The 24,966-nt window shown below is 40.6% G+C and overlaps 2 protein-coding genes across 5 annotated transcripts in view; both read right to left on the bottom strand.

Moving 5' to 3' along the window:
* Positions 1 to 2,001: 2,001 nt before the first annotated feature.
* Positions 2,002 to 8,216, bottom strand: RNF7 (ring finger protein 7). Of its 3 annotated transcripts, XM_088798385.1 has the most exons (4): positions 7,923 to 8,216; positions 4,494 to 4,580; positions 3,979 to 4,003; positions 2,002 to 2,931 (listed from the first exon to the last, which is right to left on the bottom strand). In XM_088798385.1, the coding sequence occupies exons 1-4, from the start codon at positions 8,088 to 8,090 to the stop codon at positions 2,813 to 2,815; spliced, it is 399 nt and encodes a 132-aa protein (XP_088654511.1). In that variant the 5' UTR covers positions 8,091 to 8,216; the 3' UTR covers positions 2,002 to 2,812. The 3 variants fall into 3 exon arrangements, with proteins under 3 accessions (XP_088654511.1, XP_019602786.1, XP_019602776.1); XM_019747227.3 differs by lacking the exon at positions 3,979 to 4,003 and having other exon boundaries at positions 4,533 to 4,580; positions 7,923 to 8,209; XM_019747217.3 differs by lacking the exon at positions 3,979 to 4,003 and having other exon boundaries at positions 4,533 to 4,580; positions 7,916 to 8,198.
* A 4,523-nt stretch (positions 8,217 to 12,739) lies between these two features.
* Positions 12,740 to 24,966, bottom strand: part of LOC109455192 (uncharacterized) — a 34,929-nt gene continuing 22,702 nt past the window's right edge. The window contains exons 8-11 of one of the 2 annotated variants that reach the window (XM_019746580.3): positions 21,411 to 21,546; positions 15,801 to 15,907; positions 13,902 to 14,014; positions 12,740 to 13,436 (exon numbers count right to left, since the gene is read on the bottom strand). In XM_019746580.3, coding sequence (XP_019602139.3) covers positions 13,425 to 13,436; positions 13,902 to 14,014; positions 15,801 to 15,907; positions 21,411 to 21,546 — 368 coding nt within the window. In that variant the 3' untranslated portion in view covers positions 12,740 to 13,424. The remainder of the gene's footprint in view (positions 13,437 to 13,901; positions 14,015 to 15,800; positions 15,908 to 21,410; positions 21,547 to 24,966) is intronic. The other variant, XM_074312937.2, reaches the window with a different exon arrangement.

Here is a 24,966-nt window from a genome sequence, read left to right as displayed (position 1 = left end):
CTGGGAGACTGTGGCAACCCAGTATGCATGTGATTGCCTTTACAAGCACTTAGATTCGTGCTCCCAAAGCCGATACTACTTCTAAAGGGGATATTTTGGAAATGTGAGCCTTCTTTGGATGGCACACAGACTGATGGCACCACTGGCAACTTGGTGGGTGGAAGCCAGGGAAGTTCAATGTCTTGCAACATATAGGACAATCTCACATGAAACTTTTGAATGTCCATTTATATAGTAGAAAAATCAGTTTATGATTATCTGAACCTAGAACCTAACTTCTTTTTACATATAAACATGAAGTACTGTTTTGCATAGCTCTAAAACTCATTAGTTTCCAAATATGCAACTAACATATAAATCAAGATTGCACATTGTTTTGTTCAGAACTCTACTACGCATGATCCATCATTTTAGGGGGTTAAAATCTTACCATCAATGGAAACACTCATGTGTCTGAGTCACAAGTCTACATATAGTGCTCACACCCACACACATCCACACACGCATCGGCCTATTTCATTGCCTTCTGAGGTAATTATGCCCAAGCATTTATATACTGAAATACAAATGAATTATAAATTACTTTCCTCTTATTTCTATTCTGTATTATAATTATTATATACATTTTAATTATGTGCAGAGTTTATTAATTCCACTTCAGGATAGTAAAGAGGACATTTTTTATAAAAAGATAGTAATGGGTGTGATAGGGTCAGACTGACTTAGATGTCAGCTGTGATACAAGAATGCAACTTGCATAGATGGAAAATTAAATAAAGATGACAAACGTCTGTTTTTAATACACTAGTAAAATTCAACACCGTTTCATCAAATGGAAAGAAAAACCTGTTCAATGCTTCTTTTCACTGGAACTCATAATGAAGCGGCACAGCACACCCTTTCTGCACAAACAACCTTCCGACGGTTATGCAGATGAGCTGCTCCCATCCTAGGAGGCACAGGGTCAGTGGGGCTTGGTCCCACTTCCTCTTCTACCCTCAGATGCTGATGTGTAATAGAGAGCTGTTAGGTGTTGAGCCTGCAGTTTTGCTATGTGGAAAATCAATTTATTATCACCATCCTCCACATTTCATTTACATATTGTCATTCCAACTAACTCAACATTCTTAAAATTTCTCTTCACTTCAAAGCCAAATAGGTGGTTCACTTTGTATAACCTTTTAGAAAGGTCAAAGAGCTGCTAAAATAGTGTACTGCCATGACAAACATTCAAATAGTCGAACATATTTATATATTGTAACTAATTTTTTCTGTAGACAGTTGAGAAAATACATTAATAAAGCAAATTTCCAGAGAAATCTGATTAATAGTAGTCAATGTGAACACATACAAAATTCTAATTTTTTATTAGAATTATTATTACAGAGGGTGCCAAAAAATGTATATACATTTTAAGAAAGAACTATTAAAATTGTAATACTCCATATATACCAATAACAAAAGATGAATACAAGTCATATTTGACTTCTGCAGTTGCAAGAGGTGCTCAAAGTGGTTACCATCAGCATCCAGACACTTCTGATGACGGTGAACTACTGCTTGAGCAACATTGACCAGTGTCCACTTGTATACATTTTTTTGGCACCCCCGGTATTTTTAACATTCTTTTATGTATCCACATTCTTTAGATTTCAAATAAAGATTCAGATTGGCAAACTCTGAAACTACAGAAATAAATGTTTAAGATTTAAAAATTTGGGTTTTTAAAATTCTTGGCTGGAGCCTCTATAATGGAAAGATTCAAAATGAACTTGTGGTCCATAAATTGTTACAAGATAACCTCCACACTAAATGTGAATGAGTTGGATACGATTTAAGTATTTTCTCACATTTATATTTTTCCTGTTAATAAACTTAAAATTTTCTTATTACCAAATGAAAGAGTATATAAATTTTTCAAATTAAATGAAACCACTCACTTGACAAATTAGTTTATTAAGTTTAAGGTTGTGCATAAAATTGCAATAATGACAATTCAAATGAAGTAAACAGAATAAACCATTTATTAAAACACTGTGTAATAAAATAAACTTTTTGATCCAATGCTATAGTGGTAAACATTTTCCCTCATTAACATTCCACATGTGTAATTTAAACACAGTTAAATTACAACATAGTCTGACCAGAACTTGAAAATACTTCTGTCCTTTACTACTCAACGACAAGACAGGTGAGTGCAGATGTAGGTTTTGTCGAGTCAAAGATGATACCTACCGTAAGACAAATGAAAGCCCATGTGCTCAAAGGTTGACTTATTTATCCTGCTCACTAGTCCAACTTAAAGTTCTCATCTATCAAATAAATATTTCGTGACTCACCCCATTCCTCAAGGAAAATAAATATTAGGAACAAATAAGGATAAGAATTGGGTTTTAAACTGCACTTGTTACTATAACATTGTCTTTTTTTAACTGATCAACCGCATGCATGCAAAGAGTTCTCTTCTGAATGGAACTGCTTCCACAGCCCCTTGGATATCAAAAAGTAAATTATAAAGGTCAATTTGTAGTTCTCTCCTCCTTTATAGCACTTCTAAACAGTGTGGGTGACGCATACCACAGAGGTAGGAAAGACCATCTTTAATAAATTATCTTCTTATTTGCAGAGAATTTCTGAACATAAAACCGACAAAATGCTAAACCATGCCTTTGATCAGTCCCCAAAGACCAAAGATCCATTTCCTCCTATCTGAAGAATTAGTTCCCTGGAGTGTCCTAGCCTCTGCAGGGCACTTGATAATGAGATCCACCAAGGCTCTGGACAACTGCACTAAAAAAGCCTTCCACCACCATCATTTGCCGATTCTTTGGACCACCCAGTCTTGCTGGCAGAGGGGACAGCGATTGTTCTGTTTCACCCACAGGGACATGCAGCAGTTGTGGAAGGAATGATTACATTCTCCCCAGACCACTAAAAGAAAAAGAGATTATTTGACATTACATATTTCAACTTAAATTACTGAGCTCAAATAGCTTATTTTATATTATGACTAATAAATGTGGTTCATGATCTTGAATGAAGATGGTTAACTGGTCAAAAAAAATGTTTTCTGTCTATAAAGAAATACATTTACACTTACATGGTTATTTTATACTTAAGAAAATAAGGAACTGTGTTTGGGGGACTTTCTATCACTGTTCTAGAATCAATGGATGATGTGGTGGCCCGCATTACCACATAGCTCCACAGGCTATCTTCCTGAAGTTAGGAGATAAAAAGACTTGAGCCCTCCTTAGATCTCAGAACTTCTCAGTTATTCACTGACCTTGGAGACCTTTGGGGCTTTATTTTATTGAAAAATATCCTTCAGATTCATATTTACCAAGGTATGAGTTTTAAATGTTTTCAGTTCACAGTAGGCTATTATGAATAGATGACATGCTTCTAAATATTATCAGCTGTACATCTACTGAGTTGTTTTCTAGAAGTGGTGATGAATTGCATGTTAAGTCATCAATCAGCAGTGCAACTCCTCATGCGACAAACAATGAAATTTTCAAAGTGGCTGGCTGGAAAGAGAAGTCTCTCTGTGATCAAAGAAAGCCGGCTTACCCCTCACAATTCCCAAATTAATATTTTTTAAACAGCATGACAGAAAAATTTTAAACCGAGAGAAATCATCCACAATCTGGAATACAATCTCAAACATTGGCTTCATTTGCCCCTTGCTTGACCAACTGAGCTATATGATAACAGAATAATGAAAGACACAGGAAAAAAAAAAGAAAAAAAACTTATGAACATTTGACTATAGGGGGTAAAAAGCAAGGGGGAATCATTCTAATGTTTTAGGAGGAAGAAACAGGATTTGATCAAAATAACATAAGTCATTATTAGGAAGCTGTTATGCAAACCACAAAAACGCAAAGTACAAGTTCACCGTTCATTCTAGGAAGGTATAAACACTTTCATACAGCAATCTGGAAGTGACGACTTCAAGTGCGAGGACATGGAAACCTTTGAATTGCTTAAAACATTTATCCTACGAGAATCTGGGTAGTCCCAGACTGTAAGGAAAATTTAATAGATTTCTACATACAAACTACATTCCCCGAAGTTCTTGAGACTTAGAATTTTTTCTATCTTAGTTAAAAAGTTAAATACTATATCACAAAAGAATACTGAAAACTGAAATGCTTTATTAGAATAAAACCCTACCAAAACTGACCTACCTATAAACATAGTCAGAATTTAAATGTTTTGGCAAATTCCTTATTGTATAATTTTCTTAATAGAAAGGAATTTTTTTTTTTTTTTAAATTATCAAAATATTTACTATGCCCATGTCTGGAACGTATAACCAATTCTTCTTAATTACAAATAATAAAAGAACTTGCAGATTAATTCCATTAAGGCCTTTTGAGAATCAACACATTTTATATTAATAATGGATCACTGCTTTACAGTTTATTTTCGTGTATTGATAAAGTCAATCTTAACAGCAAATTCAAACATCCCCACTGAGAGAAAACCTTCAGTTGAAAAAGCAAGAGAACGAAATGACAACATACCAACACAATCCTCTTGTTTGTTTTCAGCTTGACATCTAAGACAGGCATCTAAAAGTAAACAAATAGCAATTCTCATTCTGATGCTCAGAATGCAATTTTTAAAACCCAGACACTTTAAAGTCAAATAAGAGCCCAAAGGGTTAGAGATGGAGCTAAAAGACTCATACTATTAATTTCTCGTCTGAACATACTGTTTAAAGATGAATAAAGTACAAGGCACTCTACTAGTTGATTCATGACCAGGAGCAATTTCACAAGGGTTACCGACCCTCTATTTTTATAAACTCTAATGAAAAGATGTCCTGACAGTGGATGCAACCACTAGAGAAAAATATGCCATACTCCACTCTATTATTAGTTATTATAAGCTCACTGGGCATGCTCACGTAGATCAACACCTAGGGGCAGTTTATTTTGAAGACACCCTTTTAAATAAGCCATGTATATATATTGGTGTTTGCTTGTACATACATGAAGAAACTCTAGAAGGATACAAGGAACTAATACTAAAGTTTACTTGGGAGAGGATAGAATGGGAAGGAGTTTTCATTGTACATTTTCTTAAATTTTTGAATGTGACTGTATAATCTACACAATCAAATTAAAATTAATTAAATTAATTAAAAATACCTTCTAAATACTAGGTTCTCTTTTTACTTTTCTTTTACGAAAATACTCCCTTTATAAATAAGTCTGAGCCCAAAGCATTTATGCAACAATGGCAAAGGTTTTTAACAAATTACGTGGGAGTAAATACTAGGAATGGGAACCCAAAGGGTATAATTAGAAATTTTCAAAATTCACTCTGTACTATTTGCTTGATGAAGGAGGTAATACACAATATGCCAGGGACTAATGAATGGATTTATTCACTAGCTGGAAGAGGAGTCAAAGTTGGGTAAAAGGAAGTTCAAACCAACAGAAAAAAAGTTTTTAACATAAACTGGAGAAACTAATTCTGTAAAAATAGACACGCGGTGGAGCTGCCGCCTGCTTCCCTTCTTACACTGGATTATGCACAGGCCATTTGTTTGCTTCTCCCTGCATGCCTTTACCCTAAAAAAACACACCACCCAGGCCTCTTCAGTGTGGATTAAAAACAACTACTGCCTCCTAAGACTTTCTTCAATTCCACAATTACTGAGGATCTACTCTGTGCAAGGAGTTATGCACGGGGGCATGACACTAAAATGACCAAGTCTGGTCCCTGGTTTCCCTGTGCCATCTGCTCATTTCAGAATGAAGGGAGGAGAGTGGAAACCAGGGAGGAGAGTGTTAACATCAAAATGGGTAGACAGGCAAATCTTGGATCAAGAAGTCATAATAAATCATTTAGGCATGAGATGAATTCCAAATATTACGGAAATGGGTTAAGTGGGCTCTTTTTGTAGAATCTAGAAATCTCTGATTTATGCTTATAGCTTTGATTTAGATTCATGATCAAAAACTGACCTAAATCGACAAAAATTCCCAAAGTTTCAGATAAAAGAAAAAGTATCTAAAACAGTATTTTTTAAAGGGGTACAATAATATTAACATCTTTTAGAGTAATGCTAGGATAAGGATTGGGAAGTCTGAAAAGTTTCCTTCTGCTGTTTACCTGACCACTAAGTGGATTTTAACACCTCATAAACAAAATACAAAGGTCTAGTCTATAGTACTTCCCTGAACTCAAAGTATAGCTGTTGTAAACCTGCAACATTAATCCACAGCAGAATACTTGCTATAATTAGAAAGTTACTGTGAATGGAGCCATTTATAGCCCATACTTTGACTTACTTTAAATATCCCAGTTAAAGTTTATTTGCTGCAAGATTTCAACCATTAAATTCTGCATTTCTACTTACTAGTTTTAAAGTTTTCTTTGGGGGGGGGGGAGAAAATGCCCTTTTAGAAACATTCTTCTTCTTCAGACTAAAGGAAATTTAGGGGACAAAATTTTTAGCAAAGCCAGTCTTGCAAAAGAACAAAAAAATTAAGTCACCTGTATAACTTAAAAATGCCACCCAAACTGGAAATTATGATTGTAATTCCTAAGTAATGGGTGGGGTGTGGGGTATGGGGTAAGAAGGCTGTACTGCAGGCCAATAAACGAGGTGTTTTAAAAACCTAATGTACAAAATGAGTGAGTCATGTCTGAAGTTAAGCTCTTTAAAACAAAACAAAAAACATCTGAACTCCATTTTGCTGTAAATCCTCTTTGAAACAGGTCCTTATGAATAAAAAACAAGAGAGCACACTAAAGAGAGTATAAATTGAGAAATCTCTTGATTTTGGTAAATTTAAAGTTTTATTCCTCAAGAAGGAAGAACAATTCTATTTATTTTCTCCAATTCTCTCATTTTTCCGTGCAAGACAGTAAAAACCTCAAGACTACAGAAACCTCAATTTTCTTCATCTACCCTCAAGAAACAACATTTTGGATGCTCTCACGGTAGTTTTAAATGCCATACTTAAATACACAACTTGCATTTAAATAGCGCCTCCTTTTCAAGGTGGCCTGAGACTTTGAAACAAACCATATAAAACAAAACGGGATGAAGATGCTCTGAAAAGTTTCACTTGGTCCGATATTTTTATTCAAAATATCATAAAAAGAAGTAAGATATTTATAAAAGCGGGCTCTCCACAAAGACCCGACTCAGCGCGGGGCAGTTGTCTTCTCCAGGAAACGGCAAACTATGGGAGTGAGGGGCCAGGAAGGGGATGAAATTCTGTTTCTGAGTACAGGGCTCACATTATTCAATTCCCATGACACTTAAATATTTTTGAACCACATTGTATCTCCTTCAAGCCCAGCGAGTGCCGTCTGACCCGTCTTGAATCACACAGATTTAATGGCCAGCAGCAGCACGACCGCAGCTAAGCCAGAAATGAATGCAATGGCTGGGAACACTTCTCTTCCCTGCATGTCACAAGAGCAGCACTGAGGGGGTCGTTTTTGTGGAAGATGACCAGAGCGCCACTTTGGTGTGTGACCAGAACCATTCAAGTTGCTCTGCGAAATCAGGACCTTTACCCTGACCTCTTCGTGGTTTGCTTTTAGAGCCGGCGCTGGGACTGGCTACACGTACCAAAGCGGTTCCTCCCAGCTCCCAGAAAACCACCTAGTAGTATTTTCTGGGTCACACCCATCGCTACCTGAAATTATCTTGTTTAATTCCTGTTTACTGCCAGTTTCTCTCCCGAAAATCCAGCCCCGGGCACTGTGCATCTGTTGAGCGACCCCACCGCCCCTGGCGGCCGCCACAGCAGGGCCGGGGCAGAGCCATCCCCGCCCCCACTCCTCCAGGTCAGGGTCTCGCCGAGCCCTCGCTCGTCCCCTCCCGGACCCGGACCCGCGGAGGCCGGAGCGCAGCCCGGGCCTAGCGTGCAGCGCTTACCCATCACCTGGACCCTGCAGATGGCGCACGTATCGCACTCCACGTCCCAGCTCCACATGGCCACCGCGTTCCACTTCTTGAGAGAGAACATTTTGTCGCCTCCCGACTTGGAGCCTGCGCTCCCGGAGTGAGAGGACAGGGTGCAGGGCTCCTCGCCGTCTTCCACGTCGGCCATGACTACGGCGCGGAGCCGGCGGCGGCGACGTTGGGCAGGGGAAGGCACGCGGCTATGGCGGCTCTGTGGGGCCGCCCGACGGGCCACAGCGCCGCCCGCAGGCCGCCTGCCGCCGCGGTGCTTACGACAGAGGTCGCCCGCGATTGGCTGGCGCGGGACAGTGACGTCACCACACGCCAGCCCTCGGACGCAGTCCCCACCCCCGCCCCATGCTGGGACAACCTAGGGGGCTGAGGGCCCAAGGGCCACAACCGGCAGGGGGCGGTGTTACCGTCGTGAGAGCTGGCGCACGCTGCGCAGGAACCGCGTATCCTGCCTTAGGCCGTTATGAAACTTACTACTCTCAGAAATTATCTCCTTCATATATTATCGTCCCTCCCAAATGTAACCTCCATCAGAGCAGGGACCATGTCTTTATCGTCACCTTGGCCTCCTTATCAGAAGAAAAGAAATGCCTGGCCACAGGAGGCCCAGTTATTTGTTGAGTGCATGACCTTAATGATCTAGAAATCTGGTTCAATGGATCCTCAATCGTTTTGGTCTCAGGACCCCTTTACACTTACAAATTAAAGAGCTCTTGTGTGTGGACAATACAGAAGGTGCCAAAAAATGTATACACATTTTAAGAAAGGGAAAAAACTATTAAAATTGTAATACTCCATATATACCGTAACAAAAGATGAACACAAGTTTTATGTTTGACATCTGCAATTACAAGAGGTGCTCAAAGTGGTTACCATCAGCACAATTTTGATATAGTTTTTTCCTTAAAATGTGTATACATTTTTTTGGCACCCTCTATATATTTGCTTTTTAAGAAGTTAAAACATGAAAAAATTTAAACATATTAATCCATTTAAAAATAACAGTCATAAAACCATTACGAGTTATTATTAGAGCGATGGCATCACATATAATGTAGCTTCTGGAAAACTACACTCAGAGAGTGAAACGAGAAATAGCTCTGAATATTGGTATGGAAATAGTTTTGACCTCTGAAAGGAGCCCAGGAACCCTGGGGACCACTCGCTGAGAACCTCTGGTTTAACCTTTTATATGTGGGAGGAATGAGGTCCAGGGAAGTAACTTAAGAGAGCACACTGCTGCTACGTGATGGTGACAGTTTTGAAGCCAGGGTTCTTCTATTGCTAGCCCAGGGTTATAGAATTATGTCTTCCTAAGCAAAGCAGACACCTCCATTTAAAAGATAAGAAAGCTGAGGCACAGAGAGCCTAAGGAGATGCCTGATTGCCACCACCATCTAGTGGTGGACACCTGCTGTGTCAGGTTTGGGATTCTGAGCCTCAGCTTTTACTGGTCCACCCACCATCCCCTCATCTCCTGGTGCCCCCAGGCTTTGTACCTGGGTGGGGGCTAACCAAGCTCAAGGAGCCTGGCAGAGAAGACAAGGATGCATAACTACATCAAATATAAATATGGACACAAGGTCATATTTGACTAGATGCTAATGTGTGCTGTTTGTTGAGTGGTGTGTTAAGTGCTGGGAGGGAGAGAGACATTCCTGAGGACTGAGGCAGTGAGGGAAAGCCTCATGAAAGAGGTGAAGTTTGAAATGGGGGGAGTTGGGAGACCCTGGAGGCCAGAAAATGAGTGAAGAAAGCAAACATCTATGAGCTGGAGCAGAGCAGTGGTAGTGGCGGCAGATATAAGTCTGAACACACTAACTTTATGAGCCAAACAAAAATGCCTATAAACAAACCCAGATGAACCATATACGATACATGTTCTGTTCATATTAAGTGACCACACATCTGACTAGAGATGGCTACAAATGCTCTTAGATCGCTAATTAAAAAAAAAAAAAAAAAGCAAGAAGAAGGCTGGAAACCAAATGAGGACAAAATGCTCCCAGTTGGTAGGAACTGGGCACTTTGAAAGGGAAACTCAGGTGAAAAGAGGAAAGATTAGAGGATGGTTAAGGATGAGGACTGCTCCATGCCCGTGCTGAGTCTGAACCTCATCACCCTGCCCCTGGATTATTGTGTCCTGACTTCCTTCCTGTCTCTCCTCCCCAGTCTAATTGGCATTCAATCTAGTGTGCCTGTTTAATTTTCCTATGTCCCCTTTCTACCTGGTACTCCCCTGTTCAAAATGTTCCATGGCTCTAAATTATCATCTGAACAAAATCCGAATGACCTAGTTGGTCATTAAATCCTGCCACAATATGGCCCCAATGTACTTTTTTAGTGTAATCCCCAAGCACTCCCTGAGGCCCTTGTCAGATTGGTCTGCTCCGTCATCTAAACATACCCTGGACTTTTTTTTTCCTTCACCTTTTAACATCTCTAAAATTACACAGAACTTGCCCTGCCTGCTTTGGCTGAATTGCCCTCTGCATTTAGGAAAAACTTACTCATCTTTGTGTTCTCACTGACCATTCTTTCCCACCATTTATTCATGTCCTCCCAGGAAATTATAACAAAATTGTGTTTCTTCTAGTCTTTTGTCATTAGGTCACATAGCAACTAAAAAGTGCTGTTACTGATGTTTATTCAACCATTTTAAGTTTTTTAAATTGACAGTTCATAAATGATAAAAACATTAAAATAGTGAAATGAGTATGCAATAAAAAAGAGCTAGTACTGTAAATAGACTCTCCAGAAATTTCTACATATGTACAAGCAGATACATAATGCATCAATTCAAGTTTTTAAAACTTTAATTGTGGTAAAATACACATAACAAAGTTTACCATCCTAACCATTTTAAAGTACACATTTCAATAGTATTAAGTACATTCACATTGTTATGCAATCAATCTCCAGAACTTTTTCATCTTCCCAAACTGAAACTCTACATCCGTTCAACAACTCTCCATTTCCTCCCCTTGGCAAACCACCATTTCACATTCTGCTTCTGACCTGGACTACTTTAGGTAGTTTATATAAGTGGAATCATACAGTATGTCTTTTTGTAACTGGTTTATTTCACTTAGCATAATGTCCTCAAGGTTCATCCATATTGTAGGAAGGATTTCCTTCCATTTTAAGGCTGAATAATATTCCATTGTGTCAATATGGCACATTTTGCTTATCCATTCATCTGCCAATGGACATTTGGGTTGCTTCTACTGTTTGATTACTGTGAATAATGCTGTACAAACACAGCTGTGCAAATATCTCTTCGTGATCTTGTTTTCAATTCTTTTGGACGTATACCCAGAATTGGAATTTCTGGCTCATATTATATCAATTGTCTTTAATATGAATTTTTCGCATATGCTAGTCTCTAACCTGCTTTTTTTGTTTAACAGTATTATTAGGACATTTTTACAGATAAGCACTTATATATCCACATTGTTCTTTTTAACAGTTGTATAGTATTCCAACACATACATTTTCTGTGACTTATTTCCCTGAGAACCCTTTGAGAGACATTTAGTTGTTTCCAATGTGTAATAAACAGTGCTGCAGTGAACATCTCTATACATATTTCCTTGCACACGTGTGAGACTATACCTGTAATATAAATTTCTAGAAGTAAAATGCCTGGGTCAAAAGCTCTGTAGCTTTCATTTTGATAGACATTGCCAAAAGATCTTTAAAGAGACACACAGACTTTATATTCCCACCCAGCAGATGTTAGTAGAAAATTTCAAAAATGATATTTTTTATTTTATTTTTTTAAGCAGTAACAATTTCTAAGGAAGCCACACACATGGATATATAAATTCTATAGATAAGTTACCATATTTTGTCATGTATTATGCACACTTTTTTGCCCAAATTTGTGAGAGAAAAATAAGGGTGCGCATTATACATGGGTAATACTAATTCCGTATCTATATAAATGTTTTTAATTCTTTTACTTATGCTTATGAGTTAAAAGTGTAACTCTAAATCAATAACGATACCCATGTGCAAAATAATACCCTGGAATAGGGTCATCAGTTTTGTTGAATTTACAACAAACTTGCAACAACGAAGAGTTCTTGGCCTTCTATAATGTGTAAATACCGTAAATTTGTTACCAGTACATAAAATTTCTTGTACCTTGTATCTGTTCTTGTGTTTTGTAATTATTTGTTACATAAAATTTCTTGTACCATAATATGTTAAAAACTAAATGCTAAAATTCCTTTATAATACAAAAAGCAAGTACCTAAATGTAAACAGATAAAAATTTGAATTAAAAAATTAAAATGAAAGATTTTTCCCCCTGAAAGTTTGGGCCAAAAATGTGGTTGCATGTTATACATGGGAGCACATTATACACGGCAAAATACGGTATATTATTTTAACTCTTAAGCTCTATTGTTGTTTACTTTTAATGTATGAGGATCTTGGCTTGCTAACTAGATGTTAAGATCCCCAGAAGTGGACATAATTTACTATACCCATCCCCACTTCTAGGTAGTTTGGTTCCACGAACCTGCCAGAATTTGTACATAGAATAAATAACAGGTGTTTTTTTTTAACATAATAAAATGGTCTTAAGTCTTTTTTCTTTTCTTTTGTATTTTCCCTGTTCAGCTGTTCTAAGTGAAATAACTGGAATCACTCAACTTTAACATCAATAATAACAGCTATAATAATAGCCACTAACATTTATTTTTAAGCATGTACTATGAAATAGGCATTGTCCTAGAAAGCTTGACTTGTGTCACCTCATTCAATGCTCACCAAATGAGAAAGGTGCTATTCTTATCTGTATCTTACATAAGGAGAAACTGAGGCACAGTGAGGTTATCTGACTTGCTCAAGGTCAGACACATGGAAAGCAGCATGTTTCCACAGAGAATTCTGACTTATCTAATTCCTGGCCCACACTTTCATATGCACCGTATTGTCACAGCCATAAAATGCAACTAATCCAATTTATAATCCATACATTGATCAACAACACCTCTTCCATTTCCCATGGAGCTGTCTGACATCTTCATTCGAGGTAAAGTGATTAGAAGTTTCCTCATTTGGGTAAGATCCCCATTTTGGGGGATGTTGCCTTTTAGAAAGTGGTTATTATTTCGAAACATTCCTATTGTTCCCAACTACAGATGTATTTATGAAACCAGATTCTTTCTTTCTTTCTTAGATAAAGATCATGACTTTCTTCCAATTACAAATTTCACATGCACAAGAGAAGAAGCCCCCAAGAGGAATTCCACTTATTTTTACTAAGGCTTACTTGTGAAACCCACATTTTAGAGAATGACAAGCATGATATAGGATTAATACTACTTGGAACTTTTATAAAATAGTCTTATCAAAATTTAGAACTTGAACGGGGCATGGTTATAGTGAAAAATATTATTATAGAACAAGCAATATCTTTCTAGGCATGTCTGGCCATGGAAATAGATAACATCCATATTCAGGTTTTAGCCTGTGAAATAATGAACAGGAAATCATAAATTTAAAAAAAAAGTTCAACTTCATACAATAGAAAGTAAACATATGTAAATCATTACCCCTTAAGAGGTAGCACATGCTTCATAAAGACTTTAGGTAAACTCACCATTTCAGGCCCACTATAAGCTAACAGGAACCATGATATGGGTAGCCTGGGGTGGTGGTGGGGGGGGAGTTAAAGCGAGGAGGCAGGGTTTGCACTAATACTTGAAGGAACTGTCTTGCTCCCTTACTACTTGTCCCTTGGTGCAATCATCATCCAACAGAATGGAACGATGGTTTAGGGGACTGGAACCTAGAGCCAAAATTCTAATGATTTTATCAAGTGCACAGTCCGCTGATAGCACGGTCCACCCCACCCACCCCAGCTGAGTGTCTATGCTCCATACAGTGCTCCCTGGTGGATGTGACTAAGGGGCACAAACATCCAAAAACGTACCTTTTTCTTCTTTTTACGAGTAACATTAGATTTCTTGCTATTTTTCCAAATAGATCTGAAGGTGTCTGAGGAGATCTGAGGAGTGACTGTAATTTTTAGGACTGGGCGGTTACCTGAGAAGGGGGAGAACGTGATAGTAAGTGGGTAGGACATCTCACAACTCCATCTGATGGACCAGGTCTTAGGCTTCTGAAAGGAGCAGTCTCCTACATTCTTATTAACTGGGCAACCTTCCTCTCACTTAGTACACTTTCTTTATTTCTTCTTTATGTGAAGGATTCATAACAATTAATTTATCTCTGTAATAAGTTCTTGCATTAGTCCTTTCTTATCCACTCCCACTGCCTGAATGATTGCAGCCTTCTAATTAGTCTTCCTCACCCCAGATTTCCCCACCCCCAAATCCATCCCGGACTCTACTTCCAGAGTAGTCATCTGAATGCAAAATTCTGATCTTGTCATTCATCAGCTCTTCATCGTTAGTGGATCTCTCTTGTTTTTGCTTGTTGAGCTTCCATGTTAGCTTCTTTCTGGACTAGAATCGAGTTTCCTTTGGGCTTCCACTCCCCTGCCCTCCAGGGGTGAGCACATAACCCAGAGGTGGCCACTTAAGTGTATTTTTTCTCTCTGGCACTGTGATTGGTTAACAGGTGTGCAGGCGACTCATGATGGCCCAGTGAAATAATGGGAAAGGCTCTTTCTTGAGATTAAACTGGCAGAATGTAAACTTCTAGCTAATGCTTGGCACTGTGTGGGAAGAATGTGACTGAGAACAAAGTCAACACAGAAGAAGACCTTCCAGGAGATGGGGATAGGCAGCATTATTTGAAGCCCTAACTCCAGCTGGAACTATAGCTAGAACCACCCCTGGACTTTTACTCGTAGTTATATGAGTCAACAAATTTCTTTTTGTACTTAAATCAGTTTGAGTTGGTTTTGTATCACATGAAACCAAGAGTTCTCACTGATTTTCCTATAAAGGCCTGCGACATTGTGATTTATAAGACAGATATACCGCATCATTCAGATGATCAAAATATATTTCTTGTATATATTTGGTCTTAGTCCACGATTCTGCGCTCACAGCTACCAGAAGTCTTGGAATTTCCTGAGTGATAAGAGCAATGTTATAATCGGTCTCTTGTCCTCAGTTCCTGAAACTATTTCAGAGCCATAAAGGTGAAACGATGTCTTGTTATTCATAACAAGCCCCTTTCAATCACAACTGAGTTTATGTCAATGAAGTGACTTTTGGAAAAGCCTTAAAGTTGGGCGCTGGTTGCCAAAGGAACCAACCATGAATAGAGGGTTGGAAATTTCAGTCTCCTGATTTCTGGGGAGGAAAGAGGGGCTGGAGTACGGATCAATCACCAATAGCCAATGATTTAATCAATGATGCCTGTGTAATAAAGCCTACATAAAAACCCAAAAGGATGGGGTTCGGAGAGCTTCCAGGTTGGGGTGCCAGAATGCTTCCACGTGCCACAGTGCATGACCCAAACTCCATGAGGACAGAAGCTCCTTTGTTTGGGATCTCATCCTATGTTTCTCTTCATCTGGCTATTGATTTGTATCCTTTAATATCCTTTGCAATAAACCAGTCATCTAGTGAGTAGACTGGTTTCCTGAGTCCTGTGAGCCACTCTAGCAAATTAATTGAACCAAAGGAGGGAGTCAGTCAGAAGTACAGGTGACAGCCTGGACTTGCAATTGGCACCTGAAACAGAGGGCAGTCTTGTGGGACTGAGCCCTTAAGCTGTGGAATCTGGTGCTATCTCTGGGTAGATAGTGTCAGAATTGAGTTGAATTGTAGGACACCCAGCTGGTGTGAGTAGTACAGCATTTAGAAATACACAGATATGGACGGATGGAGGGAAACACAAATTGACAACACTTTACCTGTCTTCCTGGCTCTCAGTGCTTCAAGTATGTTATCAGCAGCCATTTCTCCCAGGACATTATTTCCAAGGTCAATTTCCCTTAAGTGGGCAGAATACTTGATCAGGCTGACCAAAAAAAATGACAAAACAAAACAGCGTTGTCCCAAGTATTGTTACTCAGAGGAACTCAATCCGGTTATTTTGGAGTGTGATCTTTCTTTTTAGGTCCTTTTTACCCTCTCCCACCCCCAGTTCAAACATGATGCACTGACCCAGTTTGAAATTGGAGACATCCCAAATCCATTTACCTCCCCCTCCCCCCAATTTAACGTCTAATTTGGATGCCTGTCCTGAGTAAGTTGGTAGGATAAGGATTTTCAGTTGCCTTAAATCTTCAATTCGCTATTTATTCAACAGATTTGGTATAGTATTGTCAGGGCTTCCCAGTCTTTTGGATTTTACACACCAGTGAAATATCAAAAACCCTAGGGGGATTGACAAAGGTCAGTTTGGCAACTTTTAGTATGTCAAATAAATAACAACTCTCACATTAAAAGAACAAATATTTTTACATGAAGTTAGGAAGGGAGTACTCTTAAAATAAAGAACAGCTTCTTAAATCAAGTAAGTTTAGCTTTATGAAATGACTATCCTGTCTTTATTTTTCTAATTTCTTTGAGGACTATTGAAAATTCCTTCATAGCCTGGCACTGGCCTGCCAATTGGTCTTTGGGAATTTCTGGTGTCGTGAGTGGACATGGAATCTAGGTGAAGCCTGGGTTCCTGGTCAGCTTCTACTTCTTGTCAACCATGTGATCATGGGCGGCCATCTTCTCTCATGGCTCTCACCTTCTCCATTTGTAAAACTGGCCTGAAAAAGGCTATTCTACGTATTTCATAAGGTTGTGGTGAAAACAGAATGCACCAGTTCCTATGAAAGCATCTTGCAAAATATAATACCAATAATACTATATTATACTGAGTGCATACTTACTAACTGCATATTATGTGCCTAACAGTGCAGGGATTAAAAGGAATTTAACATATGGTCTCTGCTCTAAAAGAAATTATCATGACTATGAAGAAAACAATTTTGAGCCCTTACCATGTGCTGGGGATACGAAATTTCAGTTAGGGTCAGTAGTGAATGCAAGGCCATTCTCTTGTTCCTTGTATACATTTCTTACTGATTCAGCAGCCAGAATTCAAGGCCAGGCTGAATGGTCCTGCCAGACTCTCCTTCTCAAAGGTCTGCTCCCAAGGAAACAGGACTGTTTGTCTAATCAGGACTTGACTAGCTTTGGCTTTCTGAACTGCCTGATTATGTCCAATTCCTCAAACAAGATGGGTGAGAACAGGCTTGCTTCAAGGAGGAAGCAGGGGTGCACAAAAAAAGAAGGCGGAGACTGTTGAAGACGTATTTCGTAACTCCACAATTCTGCCTCTAGGTCTGATTTCAGAGGCCATGGATTTAACCGTTACACGACACCACCTCGCATGAGGTATGGTTTTATGCAGCAGTCAGTATGCATCAGGTGTGATCATAACCTGCCACATGCTTAAGCTCTTGTGCCCAGCACCAAGGGGCCTTGCAAGGGTTAGATGGGGCTGAAATCCAGTCAAGCTCTGCTTGCCAAGTCCTGGGCCCTGAAATGTAGACCTGCAAGGGGTAACTTCCTCTAACTCATTGGCCAGAGGTGGTACCTCTTTTAATTCATCTGCTCAGAGGGGCTCTTTTTCTAAATTGTATAAAGGTGCTAGCTGGAGCCCTAGGCACTATATGTAGCACCTTACATACATGTTCTCATTTAGCCCTAAAACAATCTCTTGAGTTAGACACTATTATTATCTCCATTTTTACAAATGAGGAAACAGATATAGAGAAGTTACACTGCCAGTAAATCATGGTGCAGGGATGTGAACTCAGGCAGTCTGCTTCAAAATAACCATGAAGTATGATTCAAATATACCTACAAAATGGTTTTTTCCCCCCCCTTTCTTCCCCCTCCTGCCTCCTGTTCAAGCCGTTGTTTCTCAGGCTAGTTGTGTAGGACACAGCTCCCTGGCCCATGCTGGTATTATGAGCCTTGCACTCTCCCCCAGCTGAGGCAGTCGGTTGCTCACAGCAGCTCACGACAGCTCACGCTGGCTGCCAGCCACTCATGCTAGCCACCAGCCAACCATGGCGGCACAGACAGTAACCCGCAGCAGCCCACCGCAGCACACAGCAGCTCACACTGGCTGCGGGCCACTCATGCTAGCCATCGGCCACTCATGGCAGCACACAGTAGCCCACAGCAGCCCACAGCAGCCCATGGCAGCACACAGCAGCTCACACTGGCTGCTGGCCACTCACACTGGTGAGCTCATGGACGCACACAACAGCCCACAGCAGCCCACAGCAGTTCACAGCAGCTCACACTGGCTGCCGGCCACTCACGCTGGCCATCGGCTGCTCATGGAGGCACACAGTAGCCCATGGCAGCACACAGCTGCCCGCAGCAGCACACAGCAGCCCACAACAGCTCACACCAACCTCTGGCTGCTCAGGGCAGCCCAGCCCCAGGGAGAGCTGTTGTTCACAATTTTAGCTGTAGAGGGCGCAGTTCACTGGCCCATGTGACCTCGTTAGGAGCACGGTGGTCCAACCACCTGAGCCACAGGCCTGGCCCAAGAAAAATGTTTTAATCTCCAATAGTTCTCAATTCTTACACTTTCAAAAAGAGAACAAGAAGTTCTAAGTATTTAGTGTCAGAACTAAAAAAACATGGGAATGGAATTGCCGGCACTGGTGCACGTTATTAGTGGGACTTACGTACCCTGTCACACAGAATCAGCTGTTGCACAGACCCCATGCTCAGAAGGGCTCCTCACTTGGTTTAGTGCTCTGCTATCATCGGATTCTTAATAATATTTGAACAAGGACCATGAGATTCCATTTGCACTGGGTACCCACAAATTTTGTAGCCAGTTCTGCCATCATGTTTAATGTGGCAGAGCAGAAAGCAAAATCTGACAAAGGGTCAGTCTTAAGTAATTGTACTGTTCTGTCAGCCCCATAGACCATTGCTAGATGAATCCTTAGTCATCATTCTGGGAGGCCTGGTTCATGAGAAGAGTGACCAGTAAGGTTCCTGCATGCAAACCAGCATTTGGCTCCTGCCTTAGCCTCAAAGAAGCCACTGATACTGGCTTTAGGGGTAGACTTAAGCAGCAGAGCTAGGTAAGACCTCATCACAAACCAAAGGCATGATATCCCTTATCCCTGGACTAGCTAATCTGAAGGCGAGGATAGACCCATGTTGTACCAAAGGTAAATAGGGCCAGCGGGTAGGCAGGTAGTTAGTGCCCTATAATCTCCATTACCAAATTTTACCCCAAAATAAAGATAAAAAGCTGACTTTACTAGCAGGCCCCCAGATAAATCCTTTACCTCCCCATCTATCCACTGAGCTCCTCCTTTGTGGATAATCAGGACCCTCAATGATAAAAGGTGAGAAGCCATAAATCCGTTCCCTGAAGTGCTCCAGGAGCCTGTTTGGTCATCTTCCAACTTGTTCTACAGCTGGCCCAGAACTGGGCTTGTCAGGGTGAGGTGGGGTTTTGAAGATGGTACTTCTACTTCCAGGGCACTAACCTGTCAGCATGGCAGATAGGTACAGAAGGGAAGCGAGTATTGGATCTGCAAAGGTGAAAATGGGGAGAGGAGCTGTCCTCGAGGTGAGCATGCAGCTCACTAAGCAAGTCACATCAGAAAGTCACCAACCACCAATGAGATGGAGTGAGGCTGAGAAAGGCCCAGAATCGAAGAATGATACAAAGACCATGGATGCTACATTTGCACTAAGCTGTCTTTATGAGTTCAAGTGGGTTAGGTCACTAGAGTAATAAAGAGAAACTCTTAAAAGCAGCCGGAGGAAAAAGACAAATTATGTCCAAAAGAGCAAAGATAAAAGTGACAGTAGACCTCTCTTCAGAAACAATGCAAGCAGAAGACAGTGCAGTGACATCTTGAAAGTAAACTGTCAACCAAGAATTCGATATCCAGAAAAAAGAAATCTTTAAAAATGAAGAGAAAAAAGACTGTTTAAACATATAAAAGCTTAGAGAATTCATCACCAGAGATTAGGACTATAAGAAATGTATAAATAAGTCCTTCAGACAGAAGGATACTAGATCAAAATGTGGATGCATTGAAAGGAACAAAGAACACTGGAAATGGTACATATGTGAATAACTTTAAGAGACTTCCTCCCTTATTTAAAAAATAATTAATTGCTTAAAACAAACATAAAGATAATGTATCCTGGGATTTATAACATTTGTAAAAGTAAAAAGACAACAATAGCACAAAGGATGGGAGGGAAAGGAAGTGTCCTGTTGTAAGGTTGTTATGCTATAAGTGAAGTATTATATTATTTGAAGGCAGATTGTGATAAGTTAAAATGAATAGTGTAAATACTAGAGCAACCACTAAAAATAAAATATAAAGGTATAGCTCATGGTTATTTTTAGTTTGGGGAGATCCAAGATGGCGGGAGGAGATACACACTGCTTCCATCCATGAACACACTAAAATTATAGAACAATCAACCTGGAGAACCATCTGAGTCTGGCTGAACAGAAGTTTTATAACTAAGGACATAAAGAAGAAGCCACAGCGAGACTGGTAGGAGGGGCGGAGACGCTGAACAGGCCCACACCTGTGCGTGGTGGATGAGAATCAGGAGGGATATCTCAGGCATGACGGTTCCCCCCCGGAGGAGTGAGGGACCCCAGCCCCCACCAGCCTCCCCAGCCTGGAGTACAGGTACCAGGAAAAGGAGTCCCCACAACATCTGGCTGTGAAACATCTCCCATTCCTCCGGGTAGGATGGACGGCTGCAAGAAAGCCAAACGTCCTCTTAAAGGACCGCGCACAGATTCACTTGCTCGCAGGCACTCACCTTGGAGGGACGGTGACTCGGGGATGTCAGAAGCATATGGGGGGGGGAGGCAGCCTGAGGTGTGTGGCTTCCAGGTGAAGGCTGGAGGACAGTCGGCATTGTGTGGAGTCCTTCTCTCCAGCAGTCAGCAAGCAGCCGCCATCTTTCCTGTGTTGAGCCCGCCCCCTCCAGCCAAATCTGAATCTGATTGGTCTGGTAGCTCTGCTGTTCCGCCCTGCTGACTCACTGGGACCCTGTCCCACCCAATTCCCCTGAAAGAGTGTTCATGCTTGAGTAGACTCCCATTTTTCCTCAGGTTACGTTGCTTACATTTTATATTATACTGTGACTTTAGGGAAGAAAAATCTGGAGGTCATACCTCCTGTCTTTCCTTAGTTGCCAACTCCTTAAAACGGGGTTTCTAGTGAGGTCTTTGATACTCCTTTGTGGGCTCACAAACCACTGTCTGCCACGCCATTTCTATGGTTTTAGGCCTTTCCTTAAGACCACGTACCAAGACCCTCTCAGAGCTGAAAAACCACCCTTGCACTATTAACAAGCTGCAATTAAATCATTGTCTCCAAAATAAATAAATAAATAAATAAATAAATAAATAAATAAATAAATAATAAATCATTGTTTCCCTGATAAGCCAAGCACCTAGTTTTAAATGAACAAATAAAACCTCTTAATTTTCTACTCACCATGTTAAAATTTGAATGAATTCCAACAAACCATTTTCTCCTTCTTTTCCTTTTCCATCTATGCCATTATCTGCCAAATACAATTTCACTAACCAAGGACCCGCTTCTGTCAAACCCTTAATTTTTCTCTTGACTCCTACAAGAAAATTGGAGTGATTTTATTATTTGTAGACAATAGCTCCCCTGTTTAACACCAGCTAAATTGATTTTATTTTTTTTAATCATACTTATGTATTTCACTTGTGTGAGCCGATGCATTTTGTAATATAGTCAAGGAAATACATGTAATTTAAGAACTCCTTTTTAAAAATACTCAGTACATCCTTTATTCTTTACAACAGCAAGCCTCAAATTGCTTTGTATGAAAGGAAATCTCATTGCAGATGTAGGTCGCTGCCTTACTTTGGCTAAAGGGAAAAATCAATGACTCTAGAAATTTCTTGGTAGAAGATGACTGAGTTGTCTGCTGATCCTGGGGAAATGATAGTCCTTGAATAGGGTTTTAGCCCTTTAAAGGAGACTGTAAAGTTGTCACTTTATTTTTATTTTTTATTTTTGAGTTCCAGAGGGACAAATTGGAAGGAGAAAGAACCACTCTGCCTTCATAGACTTCACGACTGAGGTTAGTGGTGCTGGAGTCTGGCTCTCCCTTGTCTGTCTATTCAGCTTTCATAAAGTTCAGTGTCAGTCCCGTGGAGTGGCATCATGTACACATTTAATTTGTATCAGTTCAAGTTTAGGAGTTTGACAAAGAAAAAAATCGGAAAGGGAGGGAGAAAAAGTAATAGCCATAGATGTAATGCTGACTCATCCACTCAGGAAGTGTGAGATGGGAGATCTGACGCTCCAGCCCCAAAGCCAGCTTGCTTCCCGGGGCCTCCAACCGTTCGAAGTTTGTGGGCAACATGACCCCTTAAGCCTCAGCCAACTACTTCATTTTGGGGCTCAACTGAAAAACAGTGATCTGTTCTGAAGTCGGGGAAGAAACTTGGTGAGACTTAGAGATCATATATCTACACGTTATACGGTGCAGGCAATTTAAGGGATTTTAAAGGTTCATTTAGCTATACGCTAATTTTGCCGAACATGCTGACTTGGGAACCTAACCCCAGAGTTAGACAGGACTCTTGTACCTGACTTCATCCAGCATTCGACAAATCTTTTTGAGTTCCTATTATGTGCCAGGCACTGTTCTAGGTGCTGGAAACTCAAAGAAACAGGAGACAGAACTCCCTGCCCTTATGAAGCTGACATGAAGTGAATGCTAAGTAGTGTGTAGGAGAAGCAAGAAAGAGAGAAAAGTCGATAATAATTAAGTATAAATTTTCAAGCCAGGAAAGAGAACTGACTTTCATGTCAGGGAGAGGTGATAAATATGGACATTGGGCCATTCTAGTTTGCCAGTTGATGTTGTTTTTTTAAGTATGGTTTAAAAAAATATTCAGTTGGTTTCTTTGGATATGAATCTGATCTGCTGGATTGTTGAATGAAAGCGACAAGATTTCTTTTCCTCCAAAACACAGTTGGAGGTATGAAAACTAGCCCATCCTTTAGTTTTATTGAGGAGAAGCCTAACTTGTCCAAATTTCATTTATCCTTACATCCAGGACATGGGGGTGATAGCAAATGACAGCCATTACGAGAAATACAACAGGGCTAAAATATTAGAACAGTATCTCGCACGTTGTAGGTGTTTAATGACTGTTTGTTGAATAAATGAACAAATCAATGAATAAAAGAGTGTAGAGTGCAGTCATATTGTAGGGACTTTTATCTCACTGTTCATTGTTTTCCCAAGTACAGTGTAGCTAATAATGCCGTGAGACCACTCACAAACATGAATAGAACCTGACTTTTCTATTTATAGAATCTCTTCGCAAATATGTGCTTTTGAAAAGTTACGTTCACTGCTCAGAATGATTAACGATGTGGATACCGGTAGCATGTGGCACTCATTTCTTTTTGCCCCCTTCTGGCACACCAACAAGCCGGAGTGATGAAACATGAGGCTGGTGGGGCCAACGCCAAAGGCCGCATTCCTGAGCAGCTGCTCAGCTTTGCAAGGAAAGGAACGATCTCAGCCAGTCTATACCCCCAGCTTAGCCAGCATGGTGCTAACGTGTGCCACTGGAGAGAAAAGGTGCTTCCAGGCCTGTGACTGGCCTGGCACAACTTGCATCCCCATAGGAAAACCAATCCAAATCTGCCTCCATTGGTGGTAAGGGAGGTAACAATGTCATCTGCTCCCATGAAACATAACCAGTTTGGAAAGGGCTAATCTAAAACACTCTCCGGAATTTCAACCTCTACTGAGTCACAGTGCCTTGGGAGAGGGCAGGGAGGCTGATGCTGCTTAGTCCAGGGATTTCCTTTTCCGGGCCTTGAACCAAAGTTCAAGCAGAACCAAATTCTTTTGTCTGAATGGAAAACAAATTCCTCAGAGTTAAGTGTGAGTCCATGCTCAACCCTGTGTAATATTTGATTCACCCCAGCTGTATTCACCCCAACCTATTTTGACCTAATCTTACATTTCTTTACTTTAAACAAAAACAAGCTCACTAACAATGATCACTTTAACTGACCCCCCTCTGTCTCAGAGAACTTAGCAGTGCCACTTGGGCCTAAGAGGCAGCCGGGTGGTGTAGTAAAATGAGCAGAAACTCTGGGCTTAAAACCTCTCTCTGAAAAATGTTGTGTGACCCCCCAGAAAGTCACCTAACTTCTCTGAACCTAAATTTCTTTGTTGCTAAAACAGAGTTCATAGTACTCATTTCCTAGATGCATTGGGAAGATCGACTGGGAAGCATGGTGAAATAACAGTTGCAGAGGCACTTAGTACACAGCAAATATTCCTGCCTCGTTTCCCAGTTTCATTTCTGGATTTTGTAAGTCACTGAAACACTGGCATGGGGGCAACCTGGTGGGGAACTCTGTGTATACGGTGTCTCCCCTTCTGCCACTGGCTCCCTGAGGATCAGATACAGACAGACATGTTTCTGACAACTGCTCGTCTCCCCTGGAAGCGACCCCACAGATCCAATATGGACTCACCCAACCTGTGTTTCTCCCACTTGCTCTTTAGTTAACTGCCAGGTCCCCCAATTATCCTTGACTTCAGAATCTTTCTTACCACCCTCATTGAACCGACTACTATGGTAGGTGCTGTCAATTCTCTCTCTTAAATGTATCTAGATTCTATCTTTCCATCACTGCAGACTCAGCTCTGCACTTTATCCTCTCTTCTCTGAACTGCTGTAAAGGCCTCCAAACTCATCTTCCACATCCAGATATCTCTCTCTCTAAAATGTATTCTGCTCCGCTGCCCGAGGTTCTTTTTAAAAATCCAGTGCTCTTGCTTCAAAAGCATCATGACACCCCCTTTACACACAGGAGAAAGTCTAACTCCTCAACAGCAGCCACAGCTTTTGGCCATGCGGGTCCACTGGCCTTTTCAGCAACGTCTCCAGTCATTCTCCCAGTGACCACTCTGTGGTGGACATCTCGCTTCCCATAGGCTGAACGCTCCAGGCACTTGCACCCCCTGAGCCTTCTCTCT

This window comes from Rhinolophus sinicus, chromosome 5 (assembly GCF_057876585.1).
Source record: "Rhinolophus sinicus isolate RSI-liver-muscle chromosome 5, RSI-T2T, whole genome shotgun sequence".
In the NCBI taxonomy this organism is placed as follows: Eukaryota; Metazoa; Chordata; class Mammalia; order Chiroptera; family Rhinolophidae; genus Rhinolophus; species Rhinolophus sinicus.
This window is presented reverse-complemented; position numbering and strand designations above follow the sequence as displayed.